The sequence below is a fragment of the Peromyscus leucopus genome, chromosome 1, assembly GCF_004664715.2.
Source record: "Peromyscus leucopus breed LL Stock chromosome 1, UCI_PerLeu_2.1, whole genome shotgun sequence".
NCBI classification, from domain to species: Eukaryota; Metazoa; Chordata; class Mammalia; order Rodentia; family Cricetidae; genus Peromyscus; species Peromyscus leucopus.
The window spans coordinates 27,839,200-27,859,438 of record NC_051063.1 but is presented as its reverse complement, the minus strand read 5'-3'; the positions used below and the strand labels follow the sequence as shown (position 1 = coordinate 27,859,438).

At 51.0% G+C, this 20,239-nt stretch overlaps 1 protein-coding gene across 1 annotated transcript; it reads right to left on the bottom strand.

Moving 5' to 3' along the window:
• Positions 1-11,980: 11,980 nt before the first annotated feature.
• Positions 11,981-16,935, bottom strand: Vax1 (ventral anterior homeobox 1). Its single transcript, XM_028880952.2, has 3 exons — positions 15,725-16,935; positions 14,438-14,625; positions 11,981-12,686 (listed from the first exon to the last, which is right to left on the bottom strand). The coding sequence occupies exons 1-3, from the start codon at positions 15,963-15,965 to the stop codon at positions 12,105-12,107; spliced, it is 1,011 nt and encodes a 336-aa protein (XP_028736785.1). The 5' UTR covers positions 15,966-16,935; the 3' UTR covers positions 11,981-12,104.
• Positions 16,936-20,239: the final 3,304 nt, after the last annotated feature.

Genomic DNA, 20,239 nt, shown 5'->3' with positions numbered 1-20,239 from the left:
TTCCTGACACAGGGTCAGTTTGTGGGTGATCTGAATGTGGTAAAGCCCACCAAGACTAAGCCATAATGCACTCACGTGTAGGAACAAAGAGCAATAGGCAAGACTTTGTGACGAATGGCCTTGTAAACCACAGAAGGAAGCTGAATTTGTCCTCTGGTTAAAAGAAAAACACTGAAAACTTTTAAACAGTAGAGGAACTATAATCCAGAGTTGGAAACAGTTGCTGTGGTCAGTGTGGCTGCAAACCCAGATGACTTGTAAGAGCAGGCCACATTGAGAAGGGGCGTAATGGAAGAGCTAGTGAACATCGTTGCTGAGAGATGTAGATGTGCTATGAGCCTGCTACTGTCCATGTTCAGGACACTTCTCATTTTCCCTCTGACATTCTTCCAGTCACAGAGGCGGGTTCCTTATCACAAGCAGTACTGTAAGCACATGTTCCCACGGTCCTGGAGGCACAGCCAAAGTTCTCACCACACAGCTGGAAGAATGAGCTGTCATCAAGAGTAAAAGCAGCTCATTTCATTTTCAGCAAGTCCCCACAAGGGTCATTATGTTTTGTTAGGTGCCCTGATTCATCTTGGAAAACAAAACAAAACAAAAACCTTCCAGTCCACAAAATAAATATGAGAAGTAACAAGTCAAGCAAGGTTGCAGGCTGTGCAGGCTTTATGTCATCAGAGAGGAGGGAACCTCAAATGAGAAAATGGCTTCTCGAGATTCAACTGTAAGGCATTTTTTCAGTTAGTGATCAATGGGGGAGGGCCCAGCCCATGGTGGGTGGTGCTATCCCTGGGCTGGTAGCCCTGGTTTCTATAAGGAAGCAAGCTGAGCAAGCCATAGGGAGCAAGCAGTAAGCAGCACTTCACTATGGCCTCTGCATCAGTGCCTGCCTCCAGGTTCCTACCCTGTTCCTGTCCCAACTTTCTTCAATGGTGAACAGTGATGTAGAAGTATAAGCCAAGGGGGCTGGAGAGATGGTTCAGAGGTTAAGAGCACTGGCTGCTCTTCCAGAGGTCCAGAGTTTAATTCCTAGCAGCCACAGTGTGGCTCACAACCATCTATAGTGGGCTCTGATGCCCTCTTCTGGCTTAAAGTCATACATGCAGATAGAGCACTCATATACATAAAATACATTAATTAAAAATAAGTGTAAGCCAAATAAACCCTTCCCTCTCTAAGTTGCTTTTTGGTCATGGTGTTTCATCGCAACAGTGGAAACCCTAGCTAAGACACAGGTATAAGACAAGTAAATAAGTCAGGCATGGTGGTGCATACCTTTAATCCCAGCATTTCAGAGGCGGATTGGAGGATGATCTCTATGAGTGAAGTCAGCCTGGTCTACACTGAGAGTGTCAGACCAGCCAATGCTACATACTGAGATCCTGTCTCAAATCAAACAAACAAAAGACTAACACAACAGCAACAACAAAGATTAGCATACAAAGGAAGCAGTCTGGGTATGATGGTTCAGGTCTCAGAGGGTGATCTCTGAGTTTGAGGCCAGTCTGGTCTACAGGATGAGTTCTGTAGATGAGGACAGCCAGAGCTACACAGAGAAACTGTGTCTCAAAAAACCCCAAAACAAAATGAAACAACAACAAAAAAAATAGCTAGACTCCTGATTTGATCCCACCCTCTGGCCTCCGAGTAGCTTACAGCTGATCTTCCTATGATATCAGCAAAAGCCTAGTGGTCTTTATCTGAATATAATAAACCAGACAGACTCCAAGTTGGAAGACAAAATGTTCAATGAGATTAAAACCCAAGAAGAATAGACAAATCTACATATACCCATTGGGTAAGATTCCCACCCACTCTTACCACACTTGGCTCAGCCCATACTCTCCAGTAAGGAGACAAAAAATTCTCCTTTGAAGAATCTAGCATGAGAGAGAAGACCTATGCATACATTCATCCCTATATGAACATCCCTGCCAGATCCCATGTCTTAAAGTTCAGTAGCCGTCAAACCCATCTAGGCACAGAAAGCTTCATTTTGGTTGTATGTGCCCTAATCTATGTGAACTACCCAACAGAATAGAAGAGTTCTGAAGAAACATAGAATAAATTACCATTAATACCTTCAGAGATACAAAGAACAAGACACTGGAACAAGAACAAGATAGCAGTTTATTAATGTTTAGATACTCTCTGTGCACCCAGGCATGCCCTATAACTGTGCTAGCTAGCGTGGTAGCTGCAGGTGGCCAGAAAGCACTTGAACTCTGTGCAATACAACTCTGGAATTGACTTTTAATTGGACATTTAATTTTAATAGCCACATTGACTACTGGATATCATATAGAACATTGTGGCTCAGAGATTAAGAGCACTGGCTGCTCTTCCAGAGGACCTAGATTTGATTCCCAGAACCCACATGGTGGTTCACAACCATCTGTAACCAGTTACATGGAATCTGATGTCCTCTTGTTGCCTCTGTGGGTATAAGGCACACGTGTGGAACACAGACATATATGCAGGAAAAACACTAGTCCATATTAAACTAAATTTAAATTTAAAAAAATGAAAACCAGCTGTTAGTAAAAATGTAGTAGTCAAAATGATGGGCTGGGAGGATGTCTCAGCGGGCAAAGGTGGCACCACAGCCCCTGTACAATGCCAAGGAGAGGGAGTGGGCACTGAAGAGTCTCTAAGGCTCACTGGCCAGGCCATCTGGCTAAACTAGTGATCACAGGTTCAGTGAGAGACCCTGGCCCAAAAAATAAAGTGGAGACACCGCATGCACATACAATGAAGATTTTAGTTGTCTTAGTCATAAATTCAGCTAGATTAGTACACAGAGTCCTAAATGCTTTATACATAATAGTTCACTGACGACATTACATAAGAAAGAAATAGAAAAAGGAAAAGTACTTGCCTACAAGCATAAAGCTCTGGGTTCGATCCCTAGCACTGCGTAAACTGGGTGTGGAGGCACACCCACAACTCCAGCACCTAGATAAGGGCAGGAGGATCAGAAGTTCAGTCATCCTTAGCTACATGGTGAGCTTGAGGCCAGCCTGGGCTATATGAGACATTGGACAGGGTGGGAAGAGAGAAAGGAGGAGGCAGAGGAGGAAGGAAGAAGGAAGGAAGGAAGGAAGGAAGAAGGAGGAAGGAGAGGAAGGGAGGGAGGGAGGGAGGGAGGGAGGGAGGGAGGAAGACAACAGGAAAAGTCAGTCCTGAAGTAGAAGTTCAACTCTAAAATTAAAGTTCTAGGAAAAGGCCACCTGAAATAGAAGGAAGGGGATTACAACAGGAAATAAATTCAAGAAAACATTCTAACAAAGCATACGAGTTGATGAGTAAAAAGACCACTGGTATTTTTTCACATCCAATCCAGCCCTTTCTTAGCTTCAGGCTCCGCACATACTTCTCATTTTGGTGCCAGGAAAATGGTTTCAAAGCTCCATTTGGACCCAGTCTTGAAATCAATCAATATCACCACCACCACCAGTCACCTCCAGTCTGATACTAAAATATGGATTCTTTTCATGGCAAAATGCTTTGAGTCCATCTCTCTGCCACCTCTGTGGCAGCTGATCCTCACCACCACCACCAGCACCACCACACCACCACCAGCAGCACCACCACCAGCACCACCACTGCCTCTGCCACCACCACCAGCACCAGCGGCAGCGGCGGCGGCGGCAGTGGCACTTCGTCACCCTCGTGTCATTGTAGGAGTGGACTCACTAATGGGCTTTTACCTCAGAATTCTTGCTGTTCTGTTTCCACACAACCTCCCCTGGTCTTCTCCCCAAACCACCAGAAAGATTTCTGAAAGGTAAAACTAGACTTCCATCATCTCCTCGGGAGGACTCCTCATCCACCTTTATGGTAAATTCTAACCCTCACTCCCACGGTTTTCCGCTTCCTATTTGCTTTCAGGCACCTTACATTCCGAGTCCTCAGGCTCCCTCACTGCTCTTTCCAATATGGATTCTCAAGCTGACTTCCCACAAGAAGCTAAGAGCTGAGCACACAGGAAGTTTATTACATATGGACTCCAGTTCCAACTACAGAGGGAAAGGAAGGAAGCAGGATTGGCTGGAAATCAAACATTGCTGGACTCTCAACAGAAACCTCACCCAACACTTCAGGGAGTTTGAAAGAAAACTCCTGGAGTTGAGGTGTAAGATCCATGTGTATCCCCTGTGTCTACAAGTCATTGGTGACTCCTCAGAAGTGGGCCTGATTTGGCAAGAAGCTCTCTTAGTGGAGGCAATCAGTCTCCAAAGGACGGACACTTAAGGGTCAGTAGCTGAGTTCTGTCTGCCAAGTCACTGCAACAATTATCCATTGTTTGGAGGGGGGAAAAGGCTGTGTTCACTAATGCGTGTGGTATCCAGTGTAAAAGCAGGCATGGAATCCCTTGTGAGTGGGCCAGCCATACTCCAAGCACTCATTCATTCTACAGATGGGTAAACTGAAGCTAAGAGGGAGTCACTCTGCCACAGTTTTATAACAAATAGCTAGTACTTGAGTATAGGCTTTCCAAACACTTTTGTTTGACTTATTTATTTTTACGTGTATGGGTGTTTTGCCTGTGTATGTATGTGTATATGCATACATATACACCATATATATCTTGGTGCCAATGAAGGCTAAAAGAAGGCACTGGATCCCTTGGAACTGGACTTACAGACAGTTGTTAGCCACAGGGTGAGTGAACCCAGGAACCGAACCCAGGTCCTATGCAAGAACAGCAAGCGGTTTTAACTGCTGAGCCACCTCTCCAGCCCGTGAGTGTAGACTTTGTACAAAGCTTTTACTATATGCTTTCCCTGTCTTTTTTTCTTATTCTTTCTTTTTATTTTATAATGTAATTTAATTTTACATATCAGCCATGGATTCCCCTGGCTTTCCCTGTCTTAATCACACAGGACAGTACTGAGCGATAAGGACCATTATTGTCTTCATTTTGGCACAGAGACATGGGCTTAGAACAGCCCGCTGTGTGCTCCATCTGAGCTCTAACTACTCAATGATAGACTTGAGATTTGAACCCAAGTCATCTGACTCCAAAGTCACAAATAATAATCACCAACACAAATTGTTTTTCCTTTGTGTATCAAGCCAGAGTCCTCAGCCTTGTGATATACTGAGAGGATCATGTGTCCGTATTCATGTTGTTGCTGTCTACATTTTTATACAAATAACAAATGTTTTCAATGAAATTTTTCATATATAGTTTTATATGAAGAAAACCTTTTCATATTAAAATTGTATACAAATAAGATGTGATTTATTTCCAAGAATGGGTACACACTGCTGCAGTCAGCACAATAATTTCTGTTTTCTGGTTCAGGGGAAGGGCTGGAATGGAACTCAGTGCTAGGGTGTTTGCCTAGTGTACACGATTTCCTGGGTATGACACAGACCTCCCCGGGGACCCCACATCAGAGTAAGGGGACATAAGCCAATGTGCCTCATTAGGGTTTCTGTTCTGGTGTCCCTCCAACAAGGACATAAGTTCAGCAGACCTAATGGGCTCCTGTCCTGTTCTTTCTTAATCACCAGACCTGACAGACAGCAAGGATGTGTTCAGCAAGGTGGTCCAAGCTGAGCTTACAAAAGACCCTCAGAGAGAGCTTAGAATCCAGGCAAGACTTCTCTTTCCTCTCCTGCTCCACTAACATGACACATATTCAAGTTAAAAAAAAAAAAAAAAAAAAAAAGCTGTGGAATGTAAGATTTCCCTGTATGAAAAATGGTATTAAATTACAATATATAGTCCAAGAAACTCTACACTGGGTCAGAAAGGGGGGATTAATTTGTTTAACAAACATTCATTGTATTTCCACCAGCTCCTAGTCCCTGGGCCACAAGCTGGAGGCTGTTTAGTGGGTAATCTGTCATTTAATGCAGTGACTCTCAAATGTTAGTGTGTGTAAGAACCTCTTTGGAAACTTGTTTAAAATTCACAACCTGGGGCTGGGGCGATGTCTCAGTGGCAAAGTGCTTGCCATACAAACAAGGACCTCAGTTTGAATCCCCAGTACCCATACAAAAAGCCTAGTGTGGCAACAAGCACCTGTAATCCTGGCACTTCTGGGACAGAGACAAGATGATCTCTGGAGCCCCCTGGCCTTCTAATCTTGTTGAATTCACAAGCCCCAGGTTCAGTGAGAGATCCTGTTTTAAGAAGTAGGTGGAAAGTGAGAGAGAAAGACACTCAACATTTTTCTCTGCCTTCCATGTGCATCACACACACACACACACACACACACACACACACACACACACACACATACGCAAAGCACAACCCCCAAACTTCTGATTCCCTAGATAGGGGGCAAGTTAAGGAGTTTTCACTGTAAGAGTCGACACCAGAGGCATTGAAGTTGGATCTTGGAAAACTTCGACCTAGTCAAGGGTTTAAGTTCTGATCAGCTGTGTAATCAAGTCCCTCGGATGCAGGGTGTCAGAAAGTTAGATTTTCAAGTACAGGCCTTGAAAATCCTTCAGGGAATTTCAGAAAGACTTCTTAGAGTGGGCAGACAACATAGCAATAAGATATAAGGGCTCTTTCCAATCAGGAAAAACACAGAGTTTGCAAATATCTAAGCAGGAAGAGTCAGGAGTGTGTGTGTGTGTGTGTTTGTGTGTGTGTGTGTGTGTGTGTTGCTTACAATTCATCCAACTTATATACTCAAGCTTCATGTAGTTTACAGGTGTTTATCATGTGGATTTTGTACTGTAATTTTAAAACAAATTTAAAAGGAGATGTAACACCAATGCATTGAAGGCATTCCAAACAGAAATAGAGGAATGAGTTGGTTTACTGACATCAACAGAAGGAAGGAAGAAATTCAAACGCTTCATTAAGAGTGCCTCAGCTGCAAAATAGAACTGGAAATGGGAGGACACAGATACCTACAAATCGAGATAACAGGAGAGCGGAAGAGGGGATGTGAGTGAGAGAAGGCTGGAACAGGAGGGCCAGACCCTAGGGGGAGCCTGTGACCTGGTGGTTCTGAGCAAGTCATTTGCTCCAACCCTGTATGTGGATCTTTAAAATGGGGCTGAGCCTCCAAAAACTAAACTACCCTTAGGAATAAAATAATAGTATGTGTGTGGGGTGGGGGTGGGGGTGGGGGTGTGGGTGTGTGTGGAGGTGTGGATGTGTGGGGGGGTGTGGGGGTGTGGGTGTGGGGTGTGGGGGTGTGGGGGTGTGTGGGTGTGTGATGTGGGTGTGTAGGTGTGTGGGGGTGTGGGGGTGTGGGGATGGGTGTGTGTGTGGGGGTGTGTGTGGGGGGTGGGTGGGGTGTGGTGTGGGTGTGTGGTGTGGGTGTGTGTGTGGGTGTGTGTATGTGTGGGTGTGGTGTGGGTGTGTGTGTGGGGTGTGGGTGGGTGTGTGTGTGGGTGTGGGGGTGTGTGGGGGTGTGTGGGGGTGTGTGGGTGTGGGTGTGGGTATGGGTGTGTGGGTGTGTGGGTGTGGGGTGTGTGGGGGTGGTGTGGGGGTATGGTGTGTGGGTGTGTGGTGTGGGTGTGTGGGTGTGGGTGTGTGGTGTGGGTGTGTGGTGTGGGTGTGTGGTGTGGGTGTGTTGTGTGTGTGTGTGGGTGTGTGGTGTGTGGGTATGGGTGTGTGGGTGTGTGGGTGTGTGTGGTGTGGGTGTGTGGTGTGGGTGTGTGGTGTGGGTGTGTGGTGTGGGTGTGTGGTGTGGGTGTGGGTGTGGGTGGTGTGGGTGTGTGGTGTGGGTGTGTGGTGTGGGTGTGTGGTGTGTGTGTGGTGTGGTGTGGGTGTGTGGTGTGGGTGTGTGTGGGTGTGTGGTGTGGGTGTGTGGTGTGGGTGTGTGGGGTGTGTGGTGTGTGTGGTGTGTGGTGTGGGTGTGTGGTGTGGGTGTGTGTGGGTGTGTGGTGTGGTGTGTGGGTGGGTGTGTGGTGTGGGTGTGTGTGGGTGTGGTGTGGGTGTGTGGTGTGGGGTGTGGGTGTGTGGTGTGGGTGTGTGTGTGGTGTGGGTGTGTGGTGTGGTGTGTGTGTGGTGTGTGGTGTGGGTGTGTGGTGTGGGTGTGGTGTGGGTGTGTGGGTGTGGGTGTGGTGTGGTGTGTGGTGTGGGTGTGTGGGTGTGGGTGTGGTGTGGGTGTGTGGTGTGGGTGTGTGTGGGTGTGTGTGGGTGTGTGTGGGTGTGTGGTGTGGGTGTGGTGTGGGTGTGTGGTGTGGGTGTGTGTGGGTGTGGTGTGGGTGTGTGGTGTGTGTGTGGGTGTGTGGTGTGGGTGTGTGTGGTGTGGGGTGTGGTGTGGGTGTGTGGTGTGGGTGTGGTGTGGGTGTGTGGTGTGGGTGTGTGGTGTGGGTGTGTGGTGTGGTGTGGGTGTGTGGGTGTGTGTGTGGGTGTGTGGTGTGTGGTGTGTGGTGTGGGTGGTGTGGGTGTGTGGTGTGGGTGTGTGGTGTGGGTGGTGTGGGTGTGTGGTGTGGGTGTGTGGTGTGGGTGTGTGGTGTGTGGTGTGTGGTGTGGGTGTGTGGTGTGTGGGTGTGTGGTGTGGTGTGGGTGTGTGGTGTGGGTGTGTATATGGGCAGACACATCCCTAACTGCAGCTCAAGAGGAGCCACAGCCCACTGCAAGACTTCTGAGCCTGAGTCCCCAGCAACTGGCCCCTGTGTGAGTTACCAGACCTGACCCGCCAAGGCACGGGGCTGGAGGAAGCTTTCTTCCTTTCCTTTCTGCTCCGCACTGTGGACGATGCTTTGTGCAGCCTGGGAATGACAGTCCTCTCAGCAGCCCCCACCCCAGCTGTTCCTGTCCTCCCAGGAGCCCTCCCACCTTCTCCCAAGTGGGGCCAGCTGTTGTCACCAAAGCCACCTGCCTCTTCCCTGGCCTGTGAGTCTCCAGTTCCAGAGGCCTCTAGAAAGTAAGGCCTGAGGCCCTTGCAGAAGGAGGGAAAACAAGACAGGCACTAAAATTAAATGGATTGTCTACAAACGTTTTTTAATTAAAATTGTGATTCATTTTCACGGGAGAAGAGGCCCTTTAAGAACAATTGTGCTCCCTAAGTGTCAGGAGTAGAGCAGAGCAGCTCTGCCCAGAGCCAGAGGGAACGGAACGGGGTGACAGGGAGAGGCATGGGTGGGGTGCTCCCCCTCCTAGGGAAAAGAAAGCCAAGTGGGAAGTGGGGGGAGCTGGAAAGAGGGAGCTGGGAAGAAACCTCTGCTGCAGAGGGGTCAAGCTTGTTGGGGACCCAAAGCTGGGATTTTGTGCTTTCTTTTGTTCCATAAGATCATGCCACCTTCTCCCTCCCTTTTTTATCCCAGGAGGGCCCCAGCCACCAACTTTGACTGAGAAGACAGAGCCACCCACATCCTTGGCTTTGGGGCAGCCAGCATAGAGAAGAAATGGAGCTTGGGAAAGGGAGGGAGGGAGAAAGGGAGGAAGGAAGAAGAGAGAGAGAGAGAGAGAGAGAGAGAGAGAGAGAGAGAGAGAGAGAGAGAGAGAGAGAGAGAGAGAGAGAGAGAACACAGAACTGAGGGTGTGAGAACGACTCTGAAAAGCAAAAAAGTGAACTGTGTGTGGGCTGCTGCTCCGATGTGAGCAGAGCGGAGACAGCCCCCTATCCCCACCCCACCCCCGACCCTCCTGGCACTAGAAGGATCTGCTGTCCACACTGACACCCCTCCCTGTCTTTGGACCTCCCTGCCTTTGGATTCTTCCACTGGGGAGTGTAGGAATAGAATATGAGTTGGGGTTCTGGGGCTAGCTTGCACAGCCAGGAAACTGTGGTCCTGCACTAGCAACGCCCACTTGTGGGGATGCCACCCTCTGGGCCCTCTGCTGTGTCCACTGCTTAGGCTTTTGAGGAGGTCATGTCCACTGTTAGCACCTTCCAGGACCACTCTCTTTTGCCCCCAACACCAGGCTGCAAGGCCTCCCTCCTGGGCCACAGCCTATGTCCCCAGGGCAGGATGGAGGAGAGCCCCCCGCCCACACACACCCGCCAGGGATTAATATCTTGTTCGTTTTCTTTCGCCTTCCAAGTTTCTGTTTAACGGCCAAGAGATTTCAAAGTCAAAAGAAATGAATTAAAATCTTGCTTCTCCGGGACCGCGGATTTGCACAAAATCCCAATGTTGAAGCAGCTGGAAACTCTAGAAACACGGAGAGGGTTAGGAGACAGAAACTTGTGCAGGACAGAAAGGACGGCACTGAGAAACCTGTACTTCGGACAAAGAAGCAGAGACCAAAAAGAACCCAGGACCAGATGCAGGTCTCCTCGGTGACAAAACGGCGCCCCACCCCCACCCCCGCGCCGCAAAGTTCACTTGCCAGAGCGTCAGTGTCAGAGTGTGTGGGCCCTGCTCCTGTACTTCCGGGACTGACGCCCTAACCCTGAGACTCGTCATTTGCTGGATCTCCTTTTGAGCGCTCTCTCTCTCTCTCTCTCTCTCTCTCTGTCTGTCTCTCTGTGTGTGTGTGTGTTTGCTCGTGTGTGATTTTTTTTACTCTTTCAAATATAGACAAAAATACACTTTATCATCATAGATATATATTTTTCACTCTCACCACATAAATACAAAAACATCCAAAGAGCCAAGACATCCATAACACAGTTAGTAGCCAGGATTCAGTGACACCTACCCGCGTTTGAATCGTTCGTTATTTTCTTCACTATTTACCTAAGAGAAAGAGAGAGAGAGAGGAGCAAAAAGAAAAAAAAAATGAAACAAGAAAAGAAACGGAAAACAGAAAAGGGAAAAAACTTCGTATGTAAATAATTTACAATAAAGTTACTTTTTTTTTTTTTTAATGTTTTGCGCTTGTTTCAGATGGGTGAATACATTCTAGACACCGAGGCACCTCGAGCTCTGGGCCTGTGGTTTTGGTTACAATGCAGTGCGGTGGCTCTGGGGGTTGCGGTTGCTGTAAGGGCCGAGGCTGCACCCAGGTGGTAGTAAAGGTTCTAACTCCAGATGGCTGACACCCTGGGGGTGAGGAGGAAGAGGTGAAAGTCCTATCTGCCACGCAAAGAACCACTGCACCGAGGAACTAGGAGCGGTGAGGCCATACCGATGGGCAAGTGCTCGGAAATCCGGGAGCTTCCTGCATCGTGAAAAGCCTTTGTAGACACAGAGTTCAGAAGATGAAGCAGCGGGTGTTGATTTTCTTCCAACCCCAGCCACTCGGTGGTAGCTTCGTGTTTGGGAAACTGCCACCAACCACTGCGCTCTCATGGGAGGAGAAGGAAGCTGTGGGCCACGGCCCTGAACAGCCCCTAGAAAAGAAGATTCTGAATCTTCTTTCCTTGGCATCATTGGCTTTTCCTCTTTAAGTTCCTATCTAAAGTCACAGCACTCAGGATTTTAATTTTGCACGGCCCCGTGGTGCGTTCTCTAGCCCGAATTTCTTACACTTTGCAAACTCAATTATTTATGAGTGTTTAAAAACAGGTAACACTTCATCTGGTTTTATGTAACAATTACTCTTGCTTTATTGCTGTTAGATCAAATTTATTACCACCTTTGCCTAACAAGACGTTTGATTTATCGTTTCTCGGGGTCGAGGAGCCTGCAATTAGTTTCCCTAAAGGGAATAAAACTCATCAGCTCTTCGGACAGGAGCTGCGTATGCACCAATTATCCTGAGAGGTCTAAAAATCGGGGCCAGGAACTTCCAAAAGCTCTGGTTTCTCTGACAAGAGGGGGTAGGCCCTTTTTGGGGGTCTAAAGAAACCAAAAAGCCTTTTCAGTCCCTGGCGGCCTGTGAACGTATTTCCTCTTTCAAAAGTTCACAGGAGCAGCGCAGAGTGCCCCTATCCAGAGCAGGTGTCCGGGGCCTGGACTTAGGCTCAGTCTGTTCCTTCCCTGGCTGGCAGGGATGGGGGAACCAGGTTGGCTAATTCGGGTATTCCTCCCCAATTCTTTGGATCATTCCTGGATTCAGAAGGAAGCTGGGGTTGGAGGGAGGGAGGAAAAGTAGAGAGAAGAACAAAAAACAGCTCAAGTGAGATAAAATCAGTAGCCTGCGGGGAGGGGGGGTGGGAAGAGGAGTCAGAGGCCTAGTGGGGGCCTGGAAGGCCAGCGCAGGAGCACTGGGCGCCTAAGCGCGCGAGTTCATAAATACCACCACAATAGATGTTATAAATATAAATACAGGATAACACTTAAAATCAGTCCAGCGCTTTTTTCTCGCCCCCTTCTTTATTGTTGGTCCGGGAGTAAGGCTCGAAGGCGGAGGAGCTCAGGTACCGGGCTGAAAGTTCTTGCAAATTCCCGGCTAGCGAACCAGCCATCGTCAACGGGGCGGAGGACAGGCGGCTGGCAACAGAGCCTAGGAGCGACGGCACCGGCAGACTGAAGAGACCGTGGCTGGCAGCTGGTGCTCCCGCGTGCAGTCCCCCGGGCCCTGCAGGCCCCGGCCCGGGAGTGCCGCCCACAGCTGGCGGGTGCTGAGACGCTGCGCCTGCGGGCCCCGGGGCAGTAGCGGCGGCCGCGGCCGCTGCGGCCGAGCCCGCGGCAGCGCCAGCACTCAGGGCCGGGAGGCTGGGCCCGCGCAACGCCGAGCCGAGAGCGCCGGTGGCACAAGGCGGCAGCAGGGCAGGCAGACCGGGCGGCGACAGCAGGCGGCCCTGCTCCAACAGCCTCAGCACGCTGCACGTGGCGGCGGTCTCTGACACCACCGAGCGCAGCTCGGAGTCCTTGCCCTGGTCCTTCTTCTGCTTGGTTCGCCGATTCTGGAACCAGACCTTCACCTGAGCGCAGATATGCGGGAGGAAAAGTGGGAGAGAGCAGCAGGAAAGAGCAGGGTCAAAGGCAGCAGGGTTTTTGGGGGGCTGGGGGGCTGGGTTACTGGGACCCTCCCCTAACCCTAGACCTAGCCTCAGCCCCACCCGGCAGCAGAGGATGGATGCTCCGAAGCTGATAGCAGAGCAAGAGCCACCACGAGGGGGACACCATTCCACTGGGCTGCGCTTCCGGGTCATGCCAGCAGGCCTAGGCCAGAGCGGGTTACAAAAGCAAAGTAATAAAATGTCCACGACACTGACAAGGAAGGAAGACGGCTATTTCGCTGTGCTGCTGCATACCCACAGAGGTGTTTTGTGTTCACAAATTGGTCAATGAGCACAGCCTGAGAGCCCAAGGCCTGGGGAAGGTTGTGTTGAAGCTGAGGTGACCCGGGGAACAGCGTTTCTCAGCCTTTCTAGATCCAGGTCGCTAGCCCAATGAGTTCAAATTTGGCCCCAGAAAATCTATCTGTGCCTCTTAGAGACTCCAAGGGGTTGTTCTCTGCTCATTAGACCCAAGACTGACCACGAAGCAGCCGCAGACAGAGAAGGTGGGGTGGAAGGAAGGTGGGTTTCCTAGGCCAGCCTTTCTCCGCCTTTCAGCACCGGCTAGTCTGAAGGCTTGGGATTACTCTTTTACTTTATCCCTCTGCACTCCATCGGGGACTTTGGCTGATGTAGACTAAGAACATCCCAATGCTCCCTTCCCCGCCTGCCTCTTCTGGCCTAGAATAGAGGGTAGTGGCTGCATGGGGGGGGGGGTGTGTGGAGATAAAAACACCCTGTTTAGATTTTGAAAGCTAAAGGGGGTTAACACAGACAGCAAGACACGTTACTATGCCAACTCAAACTCAGATTTTTCCCAATCTGTTCTGTCCTCAGTTCTCAGTGTTCAGCCCAGATTTTAGGTCTAAAATGCTCTCCACCTGTTTCAGCGCTGGGCCTAGGAAAAGAGACTGGAAAAGGAACTGACAGAGCATTAGCACACCTAGGCTAACCCCAAACAGCTCACACGGGGCAAAAGCTCCCAGCCTTGCCATGTAAACAGTGTAAAGCTCATGGCTCTCATGGTCAGCTCCAGAGCAACATGGCACTTTATTGTAAAGAGAGGACCTAAAACCAAAAGACACAGTGTTCAGTGCTGGCACCCAAGTCACCAGATCTACTGCCCATCGGACACTGTCATTGGCACAGAGGACAGTGTCTCTTAGGACCCCAGCGCGGTGCTCAGGGCTGGCTTTTTAAGAGGTGGGGGCTGCCGTATTTGCACAGGCCCGTCTCTGAGAGTTGGCACCACTTTCTAATCCTACTCCTTGCAGAATGGATCTTGGTGTTGGGTAAACTTAAAAGTCCCAAAGCGGGTGTTACTGAGAATATAGCCAAGATGATATGTATACAAATGGGAGGCAGCTTTTTATAAATCAGAAGCCACGCAAAAATTCTAAAGTCTGAGAACTAACAGAAATTCCAAAAGGACAGAATATGGGTCCCCTGGGTCAAATCAAGGTATGCAGAAATTAGACCTTGGAGGACTTGAGAATGAGTAGAGGAAATGACAGTTTAAGAAAGAGGAGAAAGCCTCAGGCTTTCATCCCCGTCCATCATTCCAACTCCTCCACGTCTCTGGAAGGTTTGGTCCAAAGCCAGGTAGACAGTGAGGAAAGGCAGGCTGAAGTGCTGGGAAGAGGGGTGCTGTGAGCATCCTGGCAGCTGGGTACCTGGGTCTCAGAAAGATTGAGCTGCCGAGCCAGCTCGGTTCTCTCCCGGCCCACCACATATTGGCAACGCTGGAACTCCATCTCCAGCCTGTAGAGCTGCTCCGCCGTGAAGGACGTGCGTGTCCTCTTGGGCCGGTCCAGGTCCAAGCCCTTGGGCAGGATGATTTCTCGAATAGACCCCTTGGCATCTAGGGAAGGGTAGATGTCAGCCACCAGAACCCTCCGGTTTTCTCCTCCTCCTTGCCCTGAGCTAGCTAGGGACAAGTCTCCGGCAGGATGCGGCGGGTGTAGGGGTGGCTGTAGTCGTAAAGCCGAGCCCCTGAAGGGTGTATGGAGACCAAAGGGGCTAACTTCATAGCATTAATTGGAAGAGTAACCAGACTTTGTGTTTGTAAAGTCCCCCAGACTTCAGAGGAGGAAAAAATTGAGTTCCAAATAGGTGGATGTTCCTTCTGGCCTAGGGGGCCTCTGCTGCGTGGTCGAGTCCCCAGTATCCCAGAGGGGCCATTACTGAACACCCCAACCCCAGCATGGCCCCAGACTACAGAGCAACCTGCACTTCTGCGGCCCCCACCCCCAACCCGGGTCTCTGGCCGGCTCCTACCCAAGCGGCAGAAGGAGGAGGGACCGAAAACCCGCTTGCGGGGCCTGGCTATCTGCTGGCGGGGGCGGCGCCGGCTGAAGCCGGCCTCTGCGCCACTAATGCCCCGGAGGAGCGCACGCCGCTCCTTGAGCGAGGCCGATTCAGGCAAGGAGGCGGCATCGGCAGCCCCGCAAACCATCTCGGCGGTTTCTCTAGGCGGCAGCGGCCAGGCCGGGAGCTCAGCACTAGGGCCCTCAGCCTAGCGATACAACTGGCCGGGCGCTGTCCTGCCGCGGAGGGCTGCTCCTCCACGCCCAGGGTTCTTTTGGGTGCGCTCTGCTCTCCAGGGCTCAGAAGCCCGCAGGCCGCCTACCAGCAGGTCCTTATCCCGAAGGTCGCGCGCATTGCCCCCTGAGGACCCGGGTCCGAAGCCCCAGCTTGGTGACCTGCCCACTCCTCGCAGCGCCTGGGTTCTTTCCGTAGCCTGGCAGGAGGGGCCCCTCAGGGCTGCCAGAGCCGAGGCCCCAGGAGAGCGCGTTCCGAGGAGCCCCAGGCTCGGATCCCCTACGGCCCGCCAGACCCGACAAAAAGAGAACCAGCAACAACTTTCTCCCAAGTCCTCGCCAGCCCTGGGAGGCGGCGCGCAGCTGCGGCCAGGGAATTACCCCCAAAGAACGCACCCCCAAAGCCCTGCCCATCCCTACCTCGGACTAGGATCCGGCGACAGTAATCCGGGTCTGCAGAGGAATTGGATTTACTTTTGTTACAATCTTCCGAAGCGCCAGACGCCGAAAAGGCGCCCTGCGGCTCCTTGAGGAAGGCGGCCGGAAGGCTCCCCTCGGCGCCCTTGATCTCCCTGCTCTCCTTGTGCGCGTTCTTCGAGACCCTGGCGGCCTCGGTGTCCGAGTGGCACCGGACGTCCATTTTGTCTGGTTTCCCGAACATAGGCAAAACAACACAGAAAAGAAGAAAAGGGGGAGGGGGTAGGAAAAAGAGGCAGAAGGGTACAAAACCCCTACAACGCAGCCCCTAAGCTCCTTCGCCCGAGAGAATGAATGTCCCCGCGGGGTGGCTTCGGCAGCCGCGGAGGGTCAGCGGCGACCGGAGAGTGGCGCGCTAGAAGAGAGGCGGCCGGTCTGGTCCAGGATCCCGGTGGAGCAGTGGCGAGGCCGCCTCGTCAGCGCCCGCGTCCTCTGAGCACGTCCAGTGTCCCCAGCCTGGCGATCAGGTAGCGAACAGCGCGCAACTCCGTCCGAAACGCTGCGGCTCCGCCTGTGACTGAGGCGGCCGAGTTGTGGTTGTCCGACACCCGGGGGGGACGCACACTCGCTGTTGCAATTGATTACGGGTAATTTCGCAGCCCCCACGTTTCAGTTACCTCATGAATACACTAAATTGTTTGGATAATATATCAGATCGTAATGGATGGTTTCTGTCCTTGTCCCCAATCAAGTAGGGGTTTAGCCAGTGAATAAACGGAAATGATTGGTCTTGCTTTCGGGAAACACAATCAAAGACCCACACTTCCAGAGAAACTTTTGACAAGATTCATCCTGAATTGTTAGCACCATTAGCAGGCATTATTAACTTTCTCTCTGCCTTTGACCTTCCTGCTCACATACTGGCTAAAAGGGGTTTCCTCCAGGCTCTCCATATAGAGCTGAATGGGGGGGGGTGCCCCCTCAGTCCATGTAGCTGAAGAAAGCAATTGCCTCTGGGTGGGGAGAGAAGGGAGGAGGAGAAAAGTTTCTCCCTGAAGTCTCCCCCACACACACTCCAAAAAAGCCAAGCTTCTCCCCAAGCGACTCTTTAACACACCTCGACGCCGACAGCAGCCATCTTAAACTGCCGACCCTCTTCCTGTAGCCTCCGCTGGATTTTTTTTCATGCCTGCACCTCCAGCAGCCCTGAGGCAGCCCATTCAAAGGGCAGCTTTGTACTCAGAGTCCAGCAGGAGGGGGGAGTGGAGGGAGGGAGAGAGGAGAGAGAGAGAGAGAGAGAGAGAGAGAGAGAGAGAGAGAGAGAGAGAGTAAAAATCTCAACTGTGAGATCTGCTTCAAAAAAAAAAAAAGTTTCCCCTAGCTATTTCATTGTCTTGCTACAATGTCTTTGAGAAAAGCAACAGCCAGTAATCCAATAACAGCATTGATTAGGCCACAATGATTCAATTCAAGCGCATGGCCTTGTGCAAGGAGCTTGCTCCAGCCCTTCTCGTCACCTTGCCGGGGCAGAAGCCCTCTCCACGCCGCTCTCCCCATTCATTCCTTTATGGGAAATGCGGAGCAAAAGGAGTGAAAGATGGCAATTATCTAATTGGACTATTAACAAACAGTCCTCTGAGTGCGGCGGTCTGGCGTGGCTCCTGGGCGGGGGAAGGGCCGTGTTCCCGGCCCTCATTCACAAAGAGTGCAGGGGCCGCGGAGGAAAGGGGGTTTTTAAAAGGGAGTGGGGTGGGGGGGAGAGGAGAGGAGAGGTGGGAGGTTTGGCTGAGAATTTTTCCACACAATTCCAAGAATGGGGAGGAGGCGGGCGGGGGAGGGGCGGGGGTCTTGGCGAGAAGGTGGGAGGCAGGGAGTAAGCGGGGAGGGCAGCGAGTGTGTGTGGCGGCCTCCGAGGGGCTCCGCGCCCGCCCCACCGTCCGGCTGTCACCTCCAGGCCGCCGCTGCGATCCCTCGGGACTGTTGAACGTGGAGGGGCCCGGCCGAGCCGGGTTACCGCACTCCTCTCCACGCCACCTCCGGCCCCTTAGGGGCAACCACGTTTGGTCCGTCCCAAGGCTACCTGTCACACCACAGGCAGACCTCGGGCTTTGACTGTATGACTGGGGGTACTTAGGGTGATTGTGTTGAGTGATATCCACTGGGCGGGGAGTATCCCGGAAAGCAGATTGAAAACCCAAAGATATCACTGTGGACGCAGCCCTCAGGCCCGGACACCTCCCGGGCGACCGGGTGGCAACCGCCTGTGATGTCCCCTGTCGCTGCCTGGCCGGGAGGAGCACAGGAAAGCACAGAGAAGAAAAAGGTCCCTCCTCCGCGAGCCATCCCTCTGAACAGAGATGCACCGCCCGCCCTCTTGGTCCCAGTAACAAAGTCTATGAAGAAGGGCTCCTGAGGCCTCCGATGCTCCCAATTGGGTGCCCTATTTGCTTGCTCCGGGTGAGGGTCCTGAATTCCAGCCCAAAGACACACACCCACTCACCAGGCGGTGGGTGGCTCCAAATAACCGGCGTGGGGCGCCCGGACTCGTGCTTTGGAGTGGGTGGGAGTCCCCTCTCTGGCTTGAACGCCCCCACCCCACCCCGCGAACGTCATTGGGACCCCAGCAACAGCCCAGACAGAACTGGGCAGCCTTAGATGGATCCAGGTCCCTAGGCCTTAGGATTCTGCAGCCTCTTAGTTACCAGGACATCAGCAGGCAGACACACCTGCTACCCGCGCGCGAAGTCAAGGCCTGGAGGAAAGTCTTAAAAATAAAAAAAATAATAAAAAAAAGAGTGGTCAGTTCACGACTTTCCTGGGGAGCAGGCCCTACCCCTCCACTTCCTTAGAGACAAAGTTTGCATATTTTGTTACAAGTAGGAACGTGAGAGCTTTTGTTTGTTTGTTTGTTTGTTTTGAGCGCTCCCATATTGGGTGTCTAAACACATTTAATGTGCTTAAGCCCTTTCTCAGAAAGGTAGCGAGGTTCCAGCTTAGGGCTAACTGAATGGAAGCTCCGAGAAATTCAATAACTTGTCCAAGCCACAGGTCAGTGAATACAAAATTTGAACTCTGTCTGTGACCTCAGAAGTATTCAGGTCTTTACCAATTTCTCGGGGCTCTGGGCTTTGAGTTTCCAGAATCCCCAAGGGATGGAGGTTGCTCAAAGAGACACAGGGCTATGCCCTTAGTGTTAATGCCAAAACATTCTGAGTGTTTGATGTTCGTTTTCATTTGTTTTGTCCAAATATCATGAGATGGCAGCCGAAACACGAAGTTTTGCTTTGGTCATGCTATCTGCTACTAGCCAGGAGCATTTCGTAGGAGCCCACCATCCTGTACCAGCCTGATCTGAGGTGAACAAAATCCAGTTCCCCGTGTCTCAAAGTTGTCTGATGACTGTCTGGGATCCAAGTTCAGGAATTCACATTTCTATTGGCTAGGGGAAGGGGAGAATCTGTCCACAACTTAGTTGGAGAATTGGATCTTTTAAAGTTGGAGGAATCCAAGTTCTGAGGGCAGACCACCATCACTGTTTATTGGATCTACAAGTGCGTACTTGGAAAGGAAGACAGTGGGACTGTCTGGGATGAAGTAGAGATTGACCCAGTGTCTGGAAATGTCAGAACCAAGGTAGTACTCAGGAGGTCTCCAGCTCTCACGCTAGGTTGTCTTCTGCATCATCTAGACAAACCAATTAATTATGTGAACTCACTAGCTTTCGTCAGAGCTCCATATTTGCAGTACAAATAATATGGCTCAAAGAACTTGAAATAACCAAATTAAATAAAAAAGTCGATCCATAACTACATTTTGCCTTTTGTCATGCATAGCATTGTATGCCCCACTCCCCTCCTGTCTTTCTCCCCTCTCTTCCCTCTCTCCTCTCCTCTCCTCTCCTCTCCTCTCCTCTCCTCTCCTCTCCTCTCCTCTCCTCTCCTCTCCTCTCCTCTCCTCTCCTCTTCTCTCTCTCTCTCTCTCTCTCTCTCTCTCTCTCTCTCTCTCTCTCAGATTAAAATTCTATGGGCATCCATCCAGAAAAAACATGACAGGTTTCCCAGAGGACACAGCAGAGGATGGAAGCCCTAGATGGAAATTTCAGAAAAGCAGCTGCTGTTCCCAGCCGAACGAAAAGCTGTGTGTCCATTGGCAAAAGAAAGGAGGGAATTCACTCAATTATTTGGATAATCTGAGACACATAAGGACATAGGGCTGCTCCAGGTGAAAGTGTTTTATTTCCCCGGCTACATTCCTCCCCCTCCCAGTGCCCCTTTCTGCCCCCACATGTCTATCTGCAGGTGCAGAGGGACCCAGAATAGAACTGTAGAGCTGGAAGGATTTTTAGAGATCATCTATTCCAGAACCTTCATTTGACTTGACAGATGAGGAAAATGAGCCGGGAAAGACAAAGCAACTTATTAAGGATTAGACAACTAGTTAGTGGGGGTCTCTGGGCTGCAGTCCTGGTCTCCTGACTCAAAGTTGCATTCTCATCTCTACCCAGGCTTCCTAGACTTG

What these genes read in the sequence shown, in the direction of transcription:
- Vax1 (XM_028880952.2), bottom strand. Translation starts at nt 15,965, where the DNA reads ATGTTCGGGAAACCAGACAAAATGGACGTCCGGTGCCACTCGGACACC. An exon ending in TCGCCGGATCCTAGTCCGAG is followed by an intron (nt 14,626 to 15,724) that starts GTAGGGATGGGC and finishes ACCCTTCCCTAG; the next exon opens with ATGCCAAGGGGTCTATTCGA. An exon ending in TCAATCTTTCTGAGACCCAG is followed by an intron (nt 12,687 to 14,437) that starts GTACCCAGCTGC and finishes ATCTGCGCTCAG; the next exon opens with GTGAAGGTCTGGTTCCAGAA.